This window comes from Pristiophorus japonicus, chromosome 1 (genome assembly GCF_044704955.1).
Source record: "Pristiophorus japonicus isolate sPriJap1 chromosome 1, sPriJap1.hap1, whole genome shotgun sequence".
Taxonomy (NCBI): Eukaryota; Metazoa; Chordata; class Chondrichthyes; family Pristiophoridae; genus Pristiophorus; species Pristiophorus japonicus.
The window spans coordinates 333107810-333127877 of NC_091977.1; the positions used below are offsets into that span (position 1 = coordinate 333107810).

At 45.0% G+C, this 20068-nt stretch overlaps 1 protein-coding gene across 1 annotated transcript in view; it reads right to left on the reverse strand.

Annotated features, from left to right (window-relative positions):
• Positions 1 to 17582, reverse strand: part of susd5 (sushi domain containing 5) — a 227277-nt gene extending 209695 nt beyond the window's left edge. The window contains exons 1-2 of the mRNA XM_070874416.1: positions 17498 to 17582; positions 10731 to 10908 (exon numbers count right to left, since the gene is read on the reverse strand). Of these exons, the coding sequence (XP_070730517.1) occupies positions 10731 to 10908; positions 17498 to 17582 (263 nt within the window). The remainder of the gene's footprint in view (positions 1 to 10730; positions 10909 to 17497) is intronic.
• Positions 17583 to 20068: the final 2486 nt, after the last annotated feature.

The window sequence follows — 20068 nt, forward strand, 5'->3', positions numbered from 1 at the left end:
ACTGGTATCTAGAGAGAAATGAACTGGTATCTAGAGAGAGATGAACTGGTATCTAGAGAGAGATGAACTGGTATCTAGAGAGAGATGAACTGGTATCTAGAGAGAGATTAACTGGTATCTAGAGAGAGATTAACTGGTATCGAGAGAGATTAACTGGAACCTAGAGAGATTAACTGGAATCTAGGGAGAGATTTACTGGAATCTAGGGAGAGATTAACTGGAATCTAGGGAGAGATTAAATGGAATCTGGGGAGAGATCAATTGAAATCTAGAGAGATTAACTGGAATCTAGAGAGAGACTAACTGGAATCTAGAGAGAGATTAACTGGAATCCAAAAAGAGAGATTAACTGGACTCTAGAGAGAGATTGACTGGAATCTAGAGAGAGATTGACTGTAATCTACAGAGAGATTAACTGGAATCTAGGGAGAGATTAATTGGAATCTAGAGAGAGATCAACTGGAATCTGGAGAGAGATCAACTGGAATCTAGAGAGAGATCAACTGGAATCTAGAGAGAGATTAACTGGAATCTAGGGAGAGATTAACTGGAATCTAGAGAGAGATTAACTGGAATCTAGAGAGAGATTGACTGGAATCTAGAGAGAGATTGACTGGAATCTAGAGAGAGATTGACTGGAATCTAGAGAGAGATTGACTGGAATCTGTGGAAAGATCAATTGGAATCTAGAGAGATTAACTGGAATCTAGAGAGAAATTAACTGGAATCTGGAGAGAGATTAACTGGAATCTAGAGAGCGATTAACTGGAATCTAGAGAGAGATATGAACTGGAATCTAGGAAGAGATTAACTGGAATCCAGAGAGAGAGTAACTGTAATCTACAGATTGATTAACTGTAATCTAGAGAGAGATTAACTGGAATCTAGGGAGAGATGAACTGGAATCCAGAGAGATTAACTGGAATGTAGATAGTGATTAACTGGAATCTAGGGAGAGATTACGGGAATCCAGAGAGAGATTAACTGGAATCCAGAGAGAGAGTAACTATAATCTAGAGAGAGAGTAACTGTAATCTAGAGCGAGATTAACTGGAATCGAGAGTGAGAGATTAACTGGAATTTAGGGAGAGCTGAACTGGAATCCAGAGAGAGATGAACTGGTATCTAGAGAGAGATGAACTGGAATCTGGGGAGATATTACCTGGAATCTAGGTAGAAATTAACTGGAATCTAGAGAGAGATTAACTGGAATCTGGAGAGAGATTAACTGGAATCTAGAGAGAGATTAACTGGAATCTAGAGAGAGATCAACTGGAATCTGGAGAGAGGTTAACTGGAATGTAGGGAGAGATTAACTGGAATCTAGGGAGAGAATAACTAGAATCTCGGGAGAGAATAACTGGAATCTCGGGAGAGATCAACCTGAATCTAGAGAGATTTTAACTGGAATCTAGGGAGAGATTAACTGGAATCTGGGGAGAGATTAACTGGAATCTGGGGAGAGATTAACTGGAATCCAGGGAGAGATTAACTGGAATCCAGGGAGAGATTAACTGGGTAACTGGAATCTCGAGAGAGGGGTTAATTGCGACCTGGGTAGAGATTCACTGGAATTTAGAGAGATTAACTGGAATCTAGGGAGCGATTAACTGGAATCTGGGGAGAGAGTAACTGGATTCGAGGGAGATATGAATTTGAATCTAGGAAGAGATTAACTGGAATCCAGAGAGAGAGTAACTGTAATCTACAGATTGATTAACAGTAATCTAGAGAGAGATTAACTGGAATCTAGGGAGAGATGAACTGGAATCCAGGGAGATTAACTGGAATGTAGAGAGCGATTGACTGGAATCTCGGGAGAGAATAACTGGAATCTCGGGAGAGAATAACTGGAATCTCGGGAGAGAATAACTGGAATCTGGAGAGAGATCAACCTGAATCTAGAGAGATTTTAACTGGAATCTAGGGAGAGATTAACTGGGTAACTGGAATCTCGAGAGAGAGAGAGGTTAACTGGGACCTGGGTAGAGATTAACTGGAATTTAGAGAGAGATTAACTGGAATCTAGGGAGCGATTAACTGGAATCTAGGGGGTGAGTAACTAGAATCTAGGGAGTAACTGGATTTTAGGAAGAGATTAACTGCAATCTAGGGAGAGATTAACTGCAATCTAGGGAGAGATTAACTGCAATCTAGGGAGAGGTTAAATGAAAGCTGGAGAGAGATCAACTGGAATCTAGAGAGATTAATTAGAATCTAGGGAGAGATTAACTGGAATCTAGAGAGAGATCAACTGGAACCTAGGGAGAGATGAACTGGTATCTAGAGAGAGATGAACTGGTATCTAGAGAGAGATGAACTGGTATCTAGAGAGAGATGAACTAGTATCTAGAGAGAGATGAACTGGTATCTAGAGAGAGATGAACTGGTATCTAGAGAGAGATCAACTGGAATGTGGAGAGAGATTAACTGGAATCTAGGGAGAGAATAAGTGGAATCTAGGGAGAGAATAACTGGAATCTAGGGAGAGAATAACTGGAATCTAGGGAGAGAATAACTGGAATCTAGGGAGAGAATAACTGGAATCTAGGGAGAGAATAACTGGAATCTAGGGAGAGAATAACTGGAATCTAGGGAGAGAATAACTGGAATCTAGGGAGAGAATAACTGGAATCCGGGGAGAGATTAACTGGAATGTAGAGAGATTAACTGGAATCTAGAGAGAGATTAACTGGAATCTAGAGAGAGATTAACTGGGTAACTGGAATCGAGAGAGAGAGAGAGAGAGAGGTTAACTGGGACCTGGGGAGAGATTAACTGGAATCTAGAGAGAGATTAACTGGAATCTAGGGAGAGATTAACTGGAATCTCGAGAGAGATTAACTGGAATCTAGAGAGCGATCAACTGGAACCTAGGGAGAGATGAACTGGAATCTAGGGCGGGATTAACTGGGTAACTGGAATCTAGAGAGAGTTTAACTGAGATCTGGGGAGAGATTAACTGGAACCTGGGGAGAGATTAAGGGGAATCTAGGTGTATATTAACTGGAATCCAAGAGCGATAAACTGGAATCGAGGGTGTGATTAACTGGAATCTGCAGAGATTAATTGCAATCTAGAGAGATTATCTGTAGTTGAGGGAGAGATTAACTGGCAACTGGAATCTAGAGAGAGGATAACTGGGATCGGGGGAGAGATTAACTGGAATCAGAGGAGAGATTAACTGGAATCTAGATAAGTTTTTACTGGAATCTCGGGAGAGATCAACTGGAATCGAGAGAGGGATTAACGGGAATCTGGGGAGAGATGAACTGGAATCTGGGGAGAGATCAACTGGAATCCAAAGAGAGATTGTCACTGGAATCTAGAGAGAGAGTCACTGGAATCTAGAGAGAGATTAACTGGAATCTAGGGAGAGATTAACTGGAATCTAGGGAGAGAGTAACTGGAATCTAGGGAGAGAGTCACTGGAATCTAGAGAGAGAGTCACTGGAATCTAGAGAGAGAGTCACTGGAATCTAGAGAGAGATGAACTGGTATCTAGAGAGATGAACTGGAATCTAGAGAGAGAGTCACTGGAATCTAGAGAGAGAGTCACTGGAATCGAGAGAGAGTCACTGGAATCTGGGGATAGATCAACCTGAATCGAGAGAGAGATTAACTGGAATCTAAGGAGAGATACATTGGAATCTAGAGAGATTAATTAGAATCTAGAGAGATTAATTAGAATCTAGAGAGAAGTTAACGGGAATCTAGGTGGAGATTAACTGGAATCCAAGAGCAATAAACTGGAATCGAGGGAGAGATTATCTGGAATCGAGGGAGAGATTAACTGGGTAACTGAAATCTGGGGAGAGATTAACTGGAATCTGGGGAGAGATTAACGGGAATCTAGAGAGGGATTAACGGGAATCTAGAGAGGGATTAACTGGAATCTGGGGAGAGATTAACTGGTATCTAGAGAGAGATGAACTGGTATCTAGAGAGAGATGAACTGGTATCTAGAGAGATGAACTGGTATCTAGAGAGTGATGAACTGGTATCTAGAGAGACATGAACTGGTATCTAGAGAGACATGAATTGGTATCTAGAGAGACATGAACTGGTATCTAGAGAGGCATGAACTGGTATCTAGAGAGGCATGAACTGGTATCTAGAGAGACATGAACTGGTATCTAGAGAGACATGAACTGGTATCTAGAGAGACATGAACTGGTATCTAGAGAGACATGAACTGGTATCTTGAGAGACATGAACTGGTATCTAGAGAGAGATGAACTGGTATCTCGAGAGACATGAACTGGTATCTAGAGAGAGATGAACTGGAATCTGGGGAGATATTAACTGGTATCTAGAGAGAGATTAAATCGAATCTAGAGAGAGATCAATTGGAATCTAGAGAGAGAATAACTGGAATCTAGGGAGAGAATAACTGGAATCTAGGGAGAGAATAACTGGAATCTAGGGAGAGAATAACTGGAATCTGGGGAGAGAATAACTGGAATCTGGGGAGAGATTAACTGGAATCCAGAGAGATTAACTGGAATGTAGGGAGAGATTACTGGAATCCAGAGAGAGAGTAACTGTAATCTAGAGCGAGATTAACTGGGTAACTGGAATCTGGGGAGACATGAACTGGAATCCGGAGAGAGAGATCAACTGGAATCCGGAGAGAGAGATCAACTGGAATCCGGAGAGAGAGATCAACTGGAATCTAGAGAGAGAGTCACTGGAATCGAGAGAGAGAGTCACTGGAATCGAGAGAGAGAGTCACTGGAATCGAGAGAGAGAGAGTCACTGGAATCGAGAGAGAGAGAGTCACTGGAATCGAGAGAGAGAGAGTCACTGGAATCGAGAGAGAGAGTCACTGGAATCGAGAGAGAGAGTCACTGGAATCGAGAGAGAGAGTCACTGGAATCGAGAGAGAGAGTCACTGGAATCGAGAGAGAGAGTCACTGGAATCGAGAGAGAGAGTCACTGGAATCGAGAGAGAGAGTCACTGGAATCGAGAGAGAGAGTCACTGGAATCGAGAGAGAGAGTCACTGGAATCGAGAGAGAGAGTCACTGGAATCGAGAGAGAGAGTCACTGGAATCGAGAGAGAGAGTCACTGGAATCGAGAGAGAGAGTCACTGGAATCGAGAGAGAGAGTCACTGGAATCGAGAGAGAGAGTCACTGGAATCGAGAGAGAGAGTCACTGGAATCGAGAGAGAGAGTCACTGGAATCGAGAGAGAGAGTCACTGGAATCGAGAGAGAGAGTCACTGGAATCGAGAGAGAGAGTCACTGGAATCGAGAGAGAGAGTCACTGGAATCGAGAGAGAGAGTCACTGGAATCGAGAGAGAGAGTCACTGGAATCGAGAGAGAGAGTCACTGGAATCGAGAGAGAGAGTCACTGGAATCGAGAGAGAGAGTCACTGGAATCGAGAGAGAGAGTCACTGGAATCGAGAGAGAGAGTCACTGGAATCGAGAGAGAGAGTCACTGGAATCGAGAGAGAGAGTCACTGGAATCGAGAGAGAGAGTCACTGGAATCGAGAGAGAGAGTCACTGGAATCGAGAGAGAGAGTCACTGGAATCGAGAGAGAGAGTCACTGGAATCGAGAGAGAGAGTCACTGGAATCGAGAGAGAGAGTCACTGGAATCGAGAGAGAGAGTCACTGGAATCGAGAGAGAGAGTCACTGGAATCGAGAGAGAGAGTCACTGGAATCGAGAGAGAGAGTCACTGGAATCGAGAGAGAGAGTCACTGGAATCGAGAGAGAGAGTCACTGGAATCGAGAGAGAGAGTCACTGGAATCGAGAGAGAGAGTCACTGGAATCGAGAGAGAGAGTCACTGGAATCGAGAGAGAGAGTCACTGGAATCGAGAGAGAGAGTCACTGGAATCGAGAGAGAGAGTCACTGGAATCGAGAGAGAGAGTCACTGGAATCGAGAGAGAGAGTCACTGGAATCGAGAGAGAGAGTCACTGGAATCGAGAGAGAGAGTCACTGGAATCGAGAGAGAGAGTCACTGGAATCGAGAGAGAGAGTCACTGGAATCGAGAGAGAGAGTCACTGGAATCGAGAGAGAGAGTCACTGGAATCGAGAGAGAGAGTCACTGGAATCGAGAGAGAGAGTCACTGGAATCGAGAGAGAGAGTCACTGGAATCGAGAGAGAGAGTCACTGGAATCGAGAGAGAGAGTCACTGGAATCGAGAGAGAGCGTCACTGGAATCGAGAGAGAGAGTCACTGGAATCGAGAGAGAGAGTCACTGGAATCGAGAGAGAGAGTCACTGGAATCGAGAGAGAGAGTCACTGGAATCGAGAGAGAGAGTCACTGGAATCGAGAGAGAGAGTCACTGGAATCGAGAGAGAGAGTCACTGGAATCGAGAGAGAGAGAGTCACTGGAATCGAGAGAGAGAGTCACTGGAATCGAGAGAGGGAGTCACTGGAATCGAGAGAGAGAGTCACTGGAATCGAGAGAGAGAGTCACTGGAATCAAGAGAGAGAGTCACTGGAATCGAGAGAGAGAGTCACTGGAATCGAGAGAGAGAGTCACTGGAATCGAGAGAGAGAGTCACTGGAATCGAGTCACTGGAATCTGGGGAGAGATCAACCTGAATCTAGAGAGAGTTTAACTGGAATCGAAGGAGAGATAAATTGGAATCTAGAGAGAGATAAATTGGAATCTAGGGAGAGATCAACTGGAATCTAGGGAGAGATCAACTGGAATCTAGGGAGAGATCAACTGGAATCTAGGGAGAGAGATCAACCTGAATCTAGAGAGAGATGAACTGTCATCGAGAGAGATCAACTGGAATCCAAAGAGAGATTCTCTGGAATCTCGAGAGAGATCAACTGGAATCTAGGGAGAGATCAACTGGAATCTAGGGAGAGATCAACTGGAATCTAGGGAGAGATCAACTGGAATCTAGGGAGAGATCAACTGGAATCTAGGGAGAGATAAACTGGAATATAGAGAGAGATGAACTGGAATCTAGGGAGAGATTAACTGGAATCAAGGGAGAGATTAAGTGGAATCTAGGGAGAGATTAACTGGAATCTCGGGAGAAATTAACTTTATTCCAGGGATTGATGAACTGGAATCCAGGGCGAGTTAACTGGAATCTAGAGAGAGATTAATTGGAAGCTCGGGAGAGATTAACTGGAATCTAGAATGATTAACTCCAATCTAGGGAGAGATTAACTGGAATCTAGGGAGAGATTAGCTGCAATCAATGGAGAGATTAACTGGAACCGAGGGAGGGATTAACTGGAATCTAGAGAGGGATTGACTGGAATCTCGAGAGGGATTGACTGGAATCGAGGGAGGGATTAACTGGAATCGAGGGAGGGATTGACTGGAATCTAGGGAGAGATTAACTGGAATCTAGGGAGAGATTAACTGGAATCTAGGGAGAGATTAACTGGAATCTAGGGAGAGATCAACTGGAATCTAGGGAGAGATCAACTGGAATCCAGAGAGAGATCAACTGGAATCTAGAGAGGGATTGACTGGAATCAAGGGAGAGATGGACTGGAATCAAGGGAGAGATGGATTGGAATCAAGGGAGAGATGGACTGGAATCAAGGGAGAGATGGACTGGAATCTAGGGAGAGATGCACTGGAATCAAGGGAGAGATGGACTGGAATCTAGGGAGAGATGGACTGGAATCTAGGGAGAGATGGACTGGAATCTAGGGAGAGATGCACTGGAATCTAGGGAGAGATGCACTGGAATCTAGGGAGAGATGCACTGGAATCTAGGGAGAGATGCACTGGAATCTAGGGAGAGATGCACTGGAATCTAGGGAGAGATGCACTGGAATCTATGGAGAGATGCACTGGAATCTAGGGAGAGATGGACTGGAATATAGGGAGGGATTGACTGGAATCTGGAGAGGGATTGACTGGAATCTGGAGAGGGATTGACTGGAATCAAGGGAGAGATTAACTGGAATCTAGGGAGAGATTAACGGGAATCCAGGGAGCGATTAACTGGAATCGAGGAAGAGATTAACTGGGATTGAGGGAGAGATTAACGGGAATCTGACGAGAGATGAACTGGAATCCAAGGCGAGTCAACTGGAATTTAGAGAGAGATTAAGTGGAATCTAGGGAGAGATTGTGGAATCTAGGGATAGATTAAGTGGAATCTAGAGATAGATTAAGTGGAATCTAGAGATAGATTAAGTGGAATCTAGGGAGAGATTAAGTGGAATCTAGGGAGAGATTAAGTGGAATCTAGAGAGATATTAACTGATACCTAGAGAAAGATTAACTGGAATCGAGAGAGAGATTCTGGGAATCCAGAGAGAGTTCAACGGTAATCCAGAGAGAGTTCAACTGGAATCGAGGGAGAGATTAACTAAGATTAACTGGGATCTAGAGAGAGATGAACTGGAATGTGGGGCGAGATGAACTGGAATGTGGGGCGAGATGAACTGGAATGTGGGGCGAGATGAACTGGAATGTGGGGCGAGATGAACTGGAATCGTGGGAGAGATGAACTGGAATCGTGGGGGAGATGAACTGGAATCGAGGGGGAGATTAAGTGGAACCGAGAGGGAGATTAAGTGGAACCGAGAGGGAGATTAAGTGGAACCGAGAGGGAGATTAAGTGGAACCGAGGGGGAGATTAAGTGGAACCGAGGGGGAGATGAAGTGGAACCGAGGGGGAGATGAAGTGGAACCGAGGGGGAGATGAAGTGGAACCGAGGGGGAGATGAAGTGGAACCGAGGGGGAGATGAAGTGGAACCGAGGGGGAGATGAAGTGGAACCGAGGGGGAGATGAAGTGGAACCGAGGGGGGGATGAACTGGAACCGAGGGGGAGATGAACTGGAACCGAGGGGGAGATGAACTGGAACCGAGGGGGAGATGAACTGGAATCGAGGGGGAGATGAACTGGAATCGAGGGGGAGATGAACTGGAATCGAGGGGGAGATGAACTGGAATCGAGGGGGAGATGAACTGGAATCGAGGGGGAGATGAACTGGAATCGAGGGGGAGATGAACTGGAATAGAGGGGGAGATGAACTGGAATAGAGGGGGAGATGAACTGGAGTCGAGGGGGAGATGAACTGGAGTCGAGGGGGAGATGAACTGGAGTCGAGGGGGAGATGAACTGGAGTCGAGGGGGAGATGAACTGGAATCGAGGAGGAGATGAACTGGAATCGAGGGGGAGATGAACTGGAATCGAGGGGGAGGTTAACTGGAATCGAGGGGGAGATGAACTGGAATCGAGGGGGAGTTGAACTGGAATCGAGGGGGAGATGAACTGGAATCGAGGGGGAGATGAACTGGAATCTAGGGGGAGATGAACTGGAATCTAGGGGGAGATGAACTGGAATCTAGGGAGAGATTAACTGGAATCTACAGAGAGAGATTAACTGGGATCTAGAGAGAGAGATTAACTGGAATCGAGAGAGAGAACAACTGAAATCTAGAGAGCGATCAACTGAAATCTAGAGAGAGATCAACTAAAATCTAGAGAGATTAACTGAAATCTAGAGAGAGATTAACTGAAATCTAGAGAGAGATTAACTGGAATCTCGAGGGAGATTAACTGGAATCTCGAGGGAGATTAACTGGAATCTCGAGGGAGATTAACTGGAATCTCGAACGAGATTAACTGGAATCTAGAGGGAGAGATTAACTGGGATCTAGAGGGAGAGATTAACCGGGATCTAGAGGGAGAGATTAACCGGGATCTAGAGGGAGATTAACTGGGATCTAGAGGGAGATTAACTGGGATCTAGAGGGAGATTAACTGGGATCTAAGAACATATTAACTGGAATCTAAGGAGAGATTAACTGGGATCTAGGGAGAGAGATTAACTGGAATCTAGGGAGAGATTAACTGGAATCTCGGGAGAGATTAACTGGAATCTCGGAGTGCAAGTGCAAGACTGCAACAACAACTTGTATTTATATAATGCCTTTAAGATAGTGAAACTTCCCACGGCTCTTCACAGGAGTCGGACATTTATAAACTGGACGCTGTACTCGAGTGTATTCTACAATTGGATGTCATTTGTATTGAAAGTGAGAAGGCACATTACTGAATCTACAGTGTGTTCGAGTGTGAAAATTAGAAGATGAGAGTAAATCAAAATTCTGGTTGTGAGCAACAAAAGCTAGATTAAGAGAAGCTGAAAAGCAGAGTGTGTGAATATTTTGACTCGAAAGTTCAAGTATTGAAAAACACAGAGTGAACAACCAAAAACAGGAGATCAAATAATTTAAAATAAAAGGATACAGGTGACTGACGGTCAGAAGCTGAGAAAAGTGGAGGGATGCCAAGGAATTGGTATTTATAATTGGCAAGGTTGTGAATATACTTTAATTTAGATTGGATTGTCTGTGTTAGACAGATATTCACTTAGCTGGTTCCTGATACTGGACTAAGAGGTCCAGGGGTACTGGTAGGAATCAGGCAGATTATTGCAGTCACTCACCAGGGCAAACCAAACTTTTCCAAGAGGTCATGACCTTTTTCGTTTGAGACTTAATTTATGTCTACTGAAAGTGCCATTGGGGGATTGTGAAGCAGAGGTTATTCAGACACTGAAGAGTTCCAAGTTCTTGGATCTTCTCCAGATCCTTGACCAGTTGACTAGATCTAGATTGGCTCCTTCTTCACCTCCTGTCATTTTTTTCCCAACCAGCACAGATGTGTGAAAGGTTTGGGTTAAAGCCTTGAACCAGTGTTCGCTTGTAGTCAGGATGACTGCTGGCTGATGCTGGTTTCCCCCCTTTATTTGAGGGGAGGGAAGTCCTTACCCGATTCGGTTGCCTGCGATCCAGCCGGTGGTGCACTCTGTGAACGCGCATTCCTCCACTGCTCGTTGCAGTTCTTCAGCCGTGGCCAGACGTGCTCCCTGCTCTGTGCACAAGCCTCGGGCCGCGGTCACGTCCCATTGCGCGGTCCCGTTCTTTGGCCGGAGCACGAACATCTTCCCTAGGACAAGAGAAATGCAGTAAGATGCTACCTTGTATCTCAGCTCCAGGAGCGACCTAGAGTTAGAGTACTGAAACTGCAACCACTTTTGTTCATTTCATAATAATCCAGTTTTCATTGGTTAATTTTCAACCACGAAAATCGAAGTCAGTCAGATGACCTCTACACTGTTCTAATGAAGCTCAACAGCAGCTGGAGGAACAGCACCTCATCTTTTGATTAGGCACTTTACTCCAGATTCAACATGGAGTTCAACAATTTCAAATCATAACCACTGCTCCCATTTTTTCGGGCAGCAGCTGCTCGTAATGATTTTACTGTTGCCATTTACACCTCCTCTAGACCCATCTTTTGTTTATTTACTTATCCCATTAACATCCTCTTTTGCCTTGCACCATTATCCATTTGATCAGTTAATCACCCCGGCCGTCCACCCTATCACAAACCTTCCCTTTTGTTCTTTCCTCTCTCCCCGCCCGCTTTCTTGCCTATGTATTTGCTTAAAACCTGTTACATTTCTAACTTTTTCCAGTTCTGATGAAAGGTCATCGACCTGAAACGTTAACTCTGTTTCTCTCGCCACAGATGCTGCTGAGTATTTCCAGCACTGTTTTTATTTCAGATTTCCAGCACCACAGTATTTTGCTTTTGACCTTTACTCGAATCATCTCAGTCAGGTGACCTTCACATCATCATCATCATCGGCAGTCCCTCGGAATCGAGGAAGATTTACTTCCACTTTTAAGGTGAGTCCTTAGGTGGCTGAACAGTCCCTTCACTCCAATCCTCTGCCAGGTGACCTCCACCCTAACCCTTTCAGTCCCTCCCTGTGCAGCCTTATTATAAATGTTGAGCTATAGCTGTTGAAATTATTTTACTCTCTGTCATGTATCTCACATTACTGGATATAACTGTATCTTACCATGCTATTCATGACTGTAACTGGATATGACCTGTAACAATAAGCATACCTACCACCAGGGGTGCACTTGCAGGAGACACTCCATACCTGTCCCACTGTGGTATATAAAGGGAGGTCTCAGGCAAGTGCAGCACTGGAGAGCTGGAATTAAAGGTGCAGGTCCTGAGTGACCTTGACTTCAGCATGTGTCTCGTGTAAGTCAGTACATTAGAGTCAGGACTTAACAGTGGCGATGAGTTATGGGATCCACAGAATGGCTACCATCAGCTCAGATGAGAAATACAATGCTGGAGACAATTGGGATGACTTTATAGAAAGGCTCCAGCAAAGCTTTGTGACCAAAGACTGGCTGGGCGACGATAAGGCAGACAAGAGAAGAGCCCATCTCTTGACCAGCTGTGGCTCGAAAACATACGCTTTAATGAAAGACCTGCTGGCACCCGAGAAACCAGCAAGTCATTTGAGGAGTTGAGCACACTGGTGAGAGACCACCTGAAGCCAGCGAGGAGCCTACACATGGCCAGACACAGGTTCTACAACTACAGACGCTGTGTGGGCCAAAGCATACCCGACTTCGTGGCAGAACTTCGGAGGCTGGCTAGTTCATGTGAGTTCCCCGATGAACTAAGGAGAGAAGTACTGAGAGACTTTTTTATTGAAGGAATAGGCCACGCAGGCATATTCCGAAAGCTTATAGAGACTAAGAACTTGACTCTAGAGGCAGCAACGCTGGTCGCACAGACGTTCTTGGCAGGCCCAGAGCACAGGACCTATTTGCCACGTTGGCTGGAGGAAAACTTTTCTTGAAACTTGACCTCACATCTGCGTATATGATGCAAGAACTGACCGAAGAGTCTAAGCTACTCACCACCATCAACACACATCGAGGCCATTTTGTGTACAATCGATGCCCATTCGGCATCAGGTTGGCAGCTGCTATATTCCGCACAAACACTTTGTCCCCTATCGCTGCTGGAGCCTCTCCACGTGCTACTCAGAAAGGGGTGCGATTGGTTTTGGGGCGACGCCCAAGAACGCGCCTTCAATAAGCCACACAACCTTCTATGTTCCAAGAGTGTTTTAGCCTTTTTTGACCCAGGTAAAAAGTTAGTCCTTACGTGTGATGCGTCAGCGTAGAGGGTCAGGTGCATTATACAGCACGTCAATGATGCGGGTAAATTGCAGCCCGTTGCTTATGCCTCCAGGTCACTTTTGCGGGCGGAGCGCGGGTACGGTATGGTTGAGAAGGAAGCGCTTGCGTGCGTGTACGGTGTCAAAAAGATGCACCAATACCTTTTCGGGGCCAAGTTTGCGTTAGAAACTGGCCACAAACCCCTCACGACCCTACTATCCGAGTGCAAGGCAATCAACAGCAACACCTCAGCGTGCATTCAGCAGTGGGCACTCATGCTGGCGGCTTACAACTACACGATAAGGCACAGACAACTGTGCCGAGGCGCTTAGCAGGCTACCCCTGGTGACCACAGAAGGGTCCGACGAATAGGACTGTGAGATGGTCATGGCAATCAATGCCTTTGAATCCACAGGTTCGCCCATGACGGCTCGCCAAATCAGAGCCTGGACGACCAACGACCCCACGTTATCTTGAGTTAAAGGATGCGTTTTAACTGGTAACTGGGCAGAGGCTTGCGATGCCTGCCCCGAGGAGGTCAAACCCTTCCAGAGGCGCATGCATGAACTCTCACTACAGGCAGACTGCCTGATGTGGGGCAGCCGAGTAGTTATGCCCTTATGAGGCAGGGAGGCGTTTGTCCGGGAGCTCCATCGCGAGCACCTAGGGATCGTCCTTATGAAGGCCATAGCCAGATCTCATGTCTGGTGGCCTGGCATTGACGCGGACTTGGGGCTCTGCGTCCATTGGTGCACCATTTGTGCCCAACTCAGTAATGCCCCCAGGAAGGCCCCCCTAAACCCCTGGCCCTGGCCCACCAAACCATGGTTGCGGGCACATGTAGACTATGCGGGCCCATTAATAGGCAAAATGTTCATCGTAGTCGTTGATGCATTTTCAAAATGAATCACGTGCACCATTTTAAACTCGAGCACCACCTCCATCACTGTGGAGAGCCATAGAACCATGTTTGCAATGCACGGCATTCCTGACATATTGGTCAGTGATAATGGTCCATGCTTCACCAGCGCAGAATTTCACGATTTTATAGTTGACCACGGTATAAATCACGTTAAGACGGCACCTTTCAAGCCAGCCTCCAATGGCCAGGTGGAGCGAACAGTGCAGATCATTAAACAAGGCATGCTCAGAATCCAGGGTCACACGCTGCAGAGCTGCCTGTCGCGACTGCTGCTGGCATACAGATCTCATCCGCATTCGTTGACTGGGGTTCCCCCCCACGCAACTATTGATGAAACGAACCTTAAAGACCAGGCTCTCGTTAATCCTCCCAGACATGCATGAAATTGTTGAGGCTAAGCGTCAAAAGCTAACTGAGTACCATGACTGACATTCGAAGGGGAGGTGGAATGAGATAGGGGACAAAGTATTTGTGCTAAAATTATGGCCGGGGTTCCAAATGACTTGCAGAGACAGTAACAGACAAAGAGGGAAACAGGCTACTGGTTGTACAAATGGACAATGGCCAAACCTGCCGGAGGCATGTAGACCAAGTAAGAAGTAGATTCACTGATCACACTGAAGAACCAGAGGCAGACTACAATGTGGAACTCACACCACACCTGATGGACAGACAGGTAGAACAACCTGAGGAAAGGGCAGCCTCAACAGACAGCCCAGGCGAGATACCAGCAATCATACCGAACGAAAAACAGGCACCAAGGCAAACAACTGAACCACACTAAGACACTCCACGCGAGAGCGCAGACCACCTGAGAGACTGAATCTATAAAGGCAAAAAGACCTTGGGGGAGGGTGATGTCATGTATCTCACACTACTGTATATAACTGTATCTTACCATGCTATTTATGACTGTAATTGGATATGACCTGTAACAATAAGCATACCCTACCACCAGGCGTGCACTTGCAGGAGACACTCCATACCTGTCCCACTGTGGTATATAAAGGGAGGTCTCAGGCAAGTGCAGCACTGGAGAGCTGGAATTAAAGGTGCAGGTCCTGAGTGACCTTGACTTCAGCATGTGTCTTGTGTAAGTCAGTACATTAGAGTAAGGACTTAACACTCTCCACCCTCCCATTTCGGTTCTATAGGGAGAGATTCTATTTATAAAAAAGAGTGTAAGATGGCTTTTAGTTTAACTGAAACATACAATTATTATTAATTATAACTTTTATTTATATAGCACCTTTAACATAATAGAATGTCCCAAGGCGTTTCACAACAGTGTTACAACACATTAAATATTGACAAGGGAGGGAAAGAGAGAAAAAGCGGGAGAAGGAAGTGTAAAAGAGGTAAAAGGCTCGGGTTCTGAATTACACAGAATTTACAACCGAGAAACAGGCCATTCGGCCCAACTAGTTCGTGCTCCATAGGAGCAGTGCCCTAATCCCATGGAACTGCCCTGTTCCTATATCTCTCTATTTCCATTTCATTCAGCCACCTCTATAATCTGTTCTTAAATGTTGCCATGGTCTCTGCTTCAATCACAAATTCTGAGTGATTCCACAGCCTCACACCATTGTAAAGAAAATCTATCCTGCTATCTCTCCCCAAAATCTTAATTTAATCTCATCTATGTCCCCTCATTCTGAGCCCATCAACAATTTGACTAATCGAAATAATTGGATAAATAATCACATTTGCCTTTTTCAATTTTTATTTTGTAATAATAGATATTTTCCATACTTTACATAATATTGTAGGTCAGAAGGTCATGGGTTAAGGCCAACTCCAGAGACTTTAGCACAAAATCTAGGCTGGTACTCCAATGCAGTACTGAGCCAGAGCTGCGCTGTCAGAGTGCCATCTTTTGGATGGGATGTAAAACCGAGGCCCCTTCTGTCAAGATCCCATGACACTATTCAAAGAAGAGCAGGAGAGTTCTCCCTGGTGTCCTGGCCAATATCCTTCAACCAACATCACTAAAAATAGATTATCTGGTCATGATCACATTACTGTTTATGAGGCCTTGCTGTGTGCAAATTGGCTGCCACATTTCCTACATTACAACAGCGACTACACCTCTCATTGGCAGTAAAGCATGTTGTGACATCCTGAGGTTGTGAAAGGCGCTCTAAGAATGCAATTCATTCTTTCTAGTTCACAAATATAGTTTCCTGCTTGTTTTTTTTTACAAGCTATATATTAAAGTTTGTTTTTTTGTAAATTGGATTTCAAAATAAAATGATAGCATAGAACAGGCATCAAATATGCAATAAATGGAAACCTTTAAGTTGATAGTACATGCAAAGGTGTAAAGCAAATCAGGTGCAAGATCAGGTCATGAAACTTCATGTTCTTCATTAACCCATTTTGATCTCAGAAACTTTTTGCAATTCAATAAATACTTTGGACTCAGCACAACACGGTTTGGTTCTGGTCAGAAAGATTAATAAATCAATGCCTAGCTTGCTTAGCAACTTAAAAAAAAATCAAAAAAGTTTATATTAAATTATAGCCACTTTATTACAATACAAATTCCTTAAGAAAGATGGACCTACACAGTAGTCCTAAAAGGGTTAAATTATGACGATGGGTTGCATAGACTAGGCTTGAATTTCCTCGAATGTAAATGATTAAGGAGTGATATAATTGAGGTGTTTAAGATGATTAAAAGGAGTTGATATATAGATAGAGAAAAACGATTTCCTCTGGTGGGGGGAGTCCAGAACAAGGGGGCATAACCTTCAAATTAGAGCTAGGCTGTTCAGGGATGATCTCAGCAAGCACTTCACACAAAGGGTAGTGGAAATCTGGAACTCATTCTCCCAAAAAGCTGGTAAGGCTGGAGGTCAATTGAGATTTCAAAGCCAAGTTTGATAGATTTTTGTTAGTGAAGGGTATTAAGGGTTACAGAACAAAGTTGTGTAGATGGAATTAAGTTAGAGATCAACCATGATCAAATTGAATGTCGGAACAGGCTCGAGGGGCTGAATGGCCTACTGTACCTATGATCTAAACTATATTCATGGATTAGGATCCTATTAAATAGCCATAGGCCTTGGAAAGGGTGCAGAGAAGATTTACTAGAATGGTACCAAGGATGAGGGAAGAGACTAGAGAAACTAGTATTGTTCTCCTTGGAGCAGAGAAGATTAAGGGGAGATTTAATAGAGGTATTCAAAATTATGTAGGGGTTTGAAAGAGTAATTAAGGAGAAACTGTTTCCAGTGGCAGGAGAGGGTCCTTAACCAGAGGACACAGATTTAAGATCATTGGTAAAAGAACCAGAGGGGAGAGGAGATTTTTTTTTTATGCAGCGAGTTTTTCCTGATCTGGTATACATTGCCTGAAAGGGCGGTGGAAGCAGATTCAATAATAACTTTCAAAAGGGAAATTGGATAAATACTTCAAAATGAAAAAAAATCACGTTATAAAGTGACAATCTTATTGGACAAAGTTGCAGCTGTGCAACTTATCAAAAAATTACTTTTGAAAACAATTTAATTTGACACAAATCACAGCGAGAAATGACAGTTTGCAATGAATGAGACGGCGCTTGCTGCTGGCAAACTCTCATTATCAGAGGTTCTGTGACTGGACTGACCGTGTGCTCGGACCCGGACACCGTTGATGATGAGAAGACAAGCGATCCTGAGCAGGAGGGAGCGTGAGTGAGAGCGTGGAGCCATCGCCGGGACACTGGCACGGTGGAGACCGACAGAGAACGGATCGGACCGGGCTGCACAGGGTAGACCGAGCTACAGATACAGACACACACACACACAGGAAAAGAGCGAGAGGAGGCGCCGCTCAAAGCAAGTAAACACTCCACCGAATCCACACACACGACAGGCGAGAACAGACAGCACCGGGTCCCCAGGGGAGAAATCTACTGCGAGCGGATGAGAAGTTCGGCAGCGGTTTTATCCACACGACATTGTGCAGGGAGGGCAAATATTAGAGCGATGTGAAAATTCGCACCGGTCCGTCAACAAACAGGCGATGAATCGTGTGGAGCTCAGGAGGAAACGAAGGAAAGCGAGCAGATAAAACCCCGAAACTTGTAATCCCGTTAGCTGAGCAAACCCATCTCAGGAACAGCCAATGCTGGGAATCCGATCCACTTTATTCCCAGCGTCATTTCATTTCCGTTTTGTTCCATGGTTTTTTTTCATGGTCTCTCCGAATTTAGTTCACGGAATTTCCAAATACCTGGAATCTTGAAGAGGCTCAGACTCGGGATTTAGGGATGTGCAAAGTGTTTGTCAGTCCCAGGGGGTTCGGGAGAGCCTGTCACAACTCCAATAACTTGCATTTATATAGCATCTTAAATGTATGCGCGAGGGTACAATGTCTGTGCTTCTGGTCTACATTGGGTCTCTATAAAGCCAACACCAGCTTCCATACTACAAGGGATGGACACGTACTGCTGTCCAGGGTTTATTTTGCACTCGCTTGATTCTGATAAATAAATGCATTAAAACATCAATAAACACGGTTCACATTATACCCTGATTTAGCTCTCCACTCTGGGATGTTTATAGTTATTTAAATCCATTATAAAAATAAACGGATTTCTGAAATTCTTCCATCTCTATTTGTAGTTCTCAATCTCACTGCAATAAACAGAAATGGTTAGAAATGAACATAACGGACAAACAGGTCGTTTGTGAAAAGGTTATTTTTAAATCGCCTCATTCCGTTTTGAAACGAACCTCAATCTGTGGTTGCTGCTTTCTGAGCCGTCAACATCAGCAGGCAACGAAATAAAACCAGCCGCCAGACAGACAGACTGGGCCGTGTGTTTCACCTGATATTGGTAAATAGGCAAAGGAATAACAGGAATCTCCCGTCACAAGGCACAACTCTGGGGGTTTGGAAGGATTCGGGATTTAATGGCATCTCCTCACAGAAGGTGAAATAACAGATTATTCACCCCGAGTTCAGCGCATTATTGGAAATTACTCGGCCCCACATGCGCGATTTCTCCACTGATAAATTGAAAGAAAAATTAGAATCGTGTATAAATTCCTCAATTCCTAAAGTCTCTCAAACGAAACAAGCTAGTATATCGGTGAGATCCCGATTTAGACCACGAATACAGGGGAGAGCGGGCAGGGTAAAGACAGAAATTGCTGGAAATACTCAGCAGGTCAGGCAGCATCTGTGGAGTGAGAAACATAGTTACCAGTTCCACGTTCATCAGCTAGGATATGCGGCAACTCTCGCCCATTTGGGTTCAACCTATTTGCGAGCCATGAGACAAATGTGGGGCCAGGAGTGACAGAACTTCACATCGGGATTCCTTCCCCGTTCTGCAAGAGGGAAAGGCAAGCGGCAAACAGCAGGCAGGAGGGAACGGGGGGCAATGTACGGAGCTCAAACCCCACACAGTACCTGCACGGTGTAAACCCAGCCGACACTCATGTGACTGTGAGCAACGACAAAAGCCTGGATGCCATCCCCTTCCCGTGAGCTGCAGCTTTGCCCCGAGAGCGCTAAGCCACAGGCCGGCTACGCATATAGTGACAGCAATAGCCCAGCCAACGCCTTTCATAGTCGCAGGCTTCCTTCCGCCTCTCCGGGCAAAGCAACAATCGAATACGGATCGAGTCCGAGTCCAGTTGCACAATGCAGAAGAGAGAACTTTTCCGAAGCACACATTGCTTTTCCGAACAACGGTTAAGCCAATGGAAGTTGCCACAGGACGAGATTACCCACCCCGCTACCTGACAATGGGTTGAAACATTTCATCCAATTCTGCGCGCATATATTATACATGTGGGTGTGTATATAGATAGATACACGGTTCCATATGCTTAATTCGAAATGTGTCTCTGTTATTGGCCACAAAATGTCAGGTCTAACATTTCCATCATGTTGTCAGTTTTATAAGTGTCAGAAGCTGGACCAGTGAATGTCCCAATTGACAAATGTGTCTGGGGGGAAAAAAGGCGACAATAAAATGTACTGTTTCAGGTCAATGACCTTTCATGAGGTTGGACGGCAGTTCTGATGAAACCTCAACTCTGTTTCTCTCTCCACAGATGCTGTCTGACCTGCTGAGTATTTCCAGCATTTTGTGTTATTTAAGATTTCCAGCATCCACAATATTTTGCTTTTATATGAGTGCAAGATATACGAGTGCAAGGTATGCGAGTATAAGCTGTCTCCG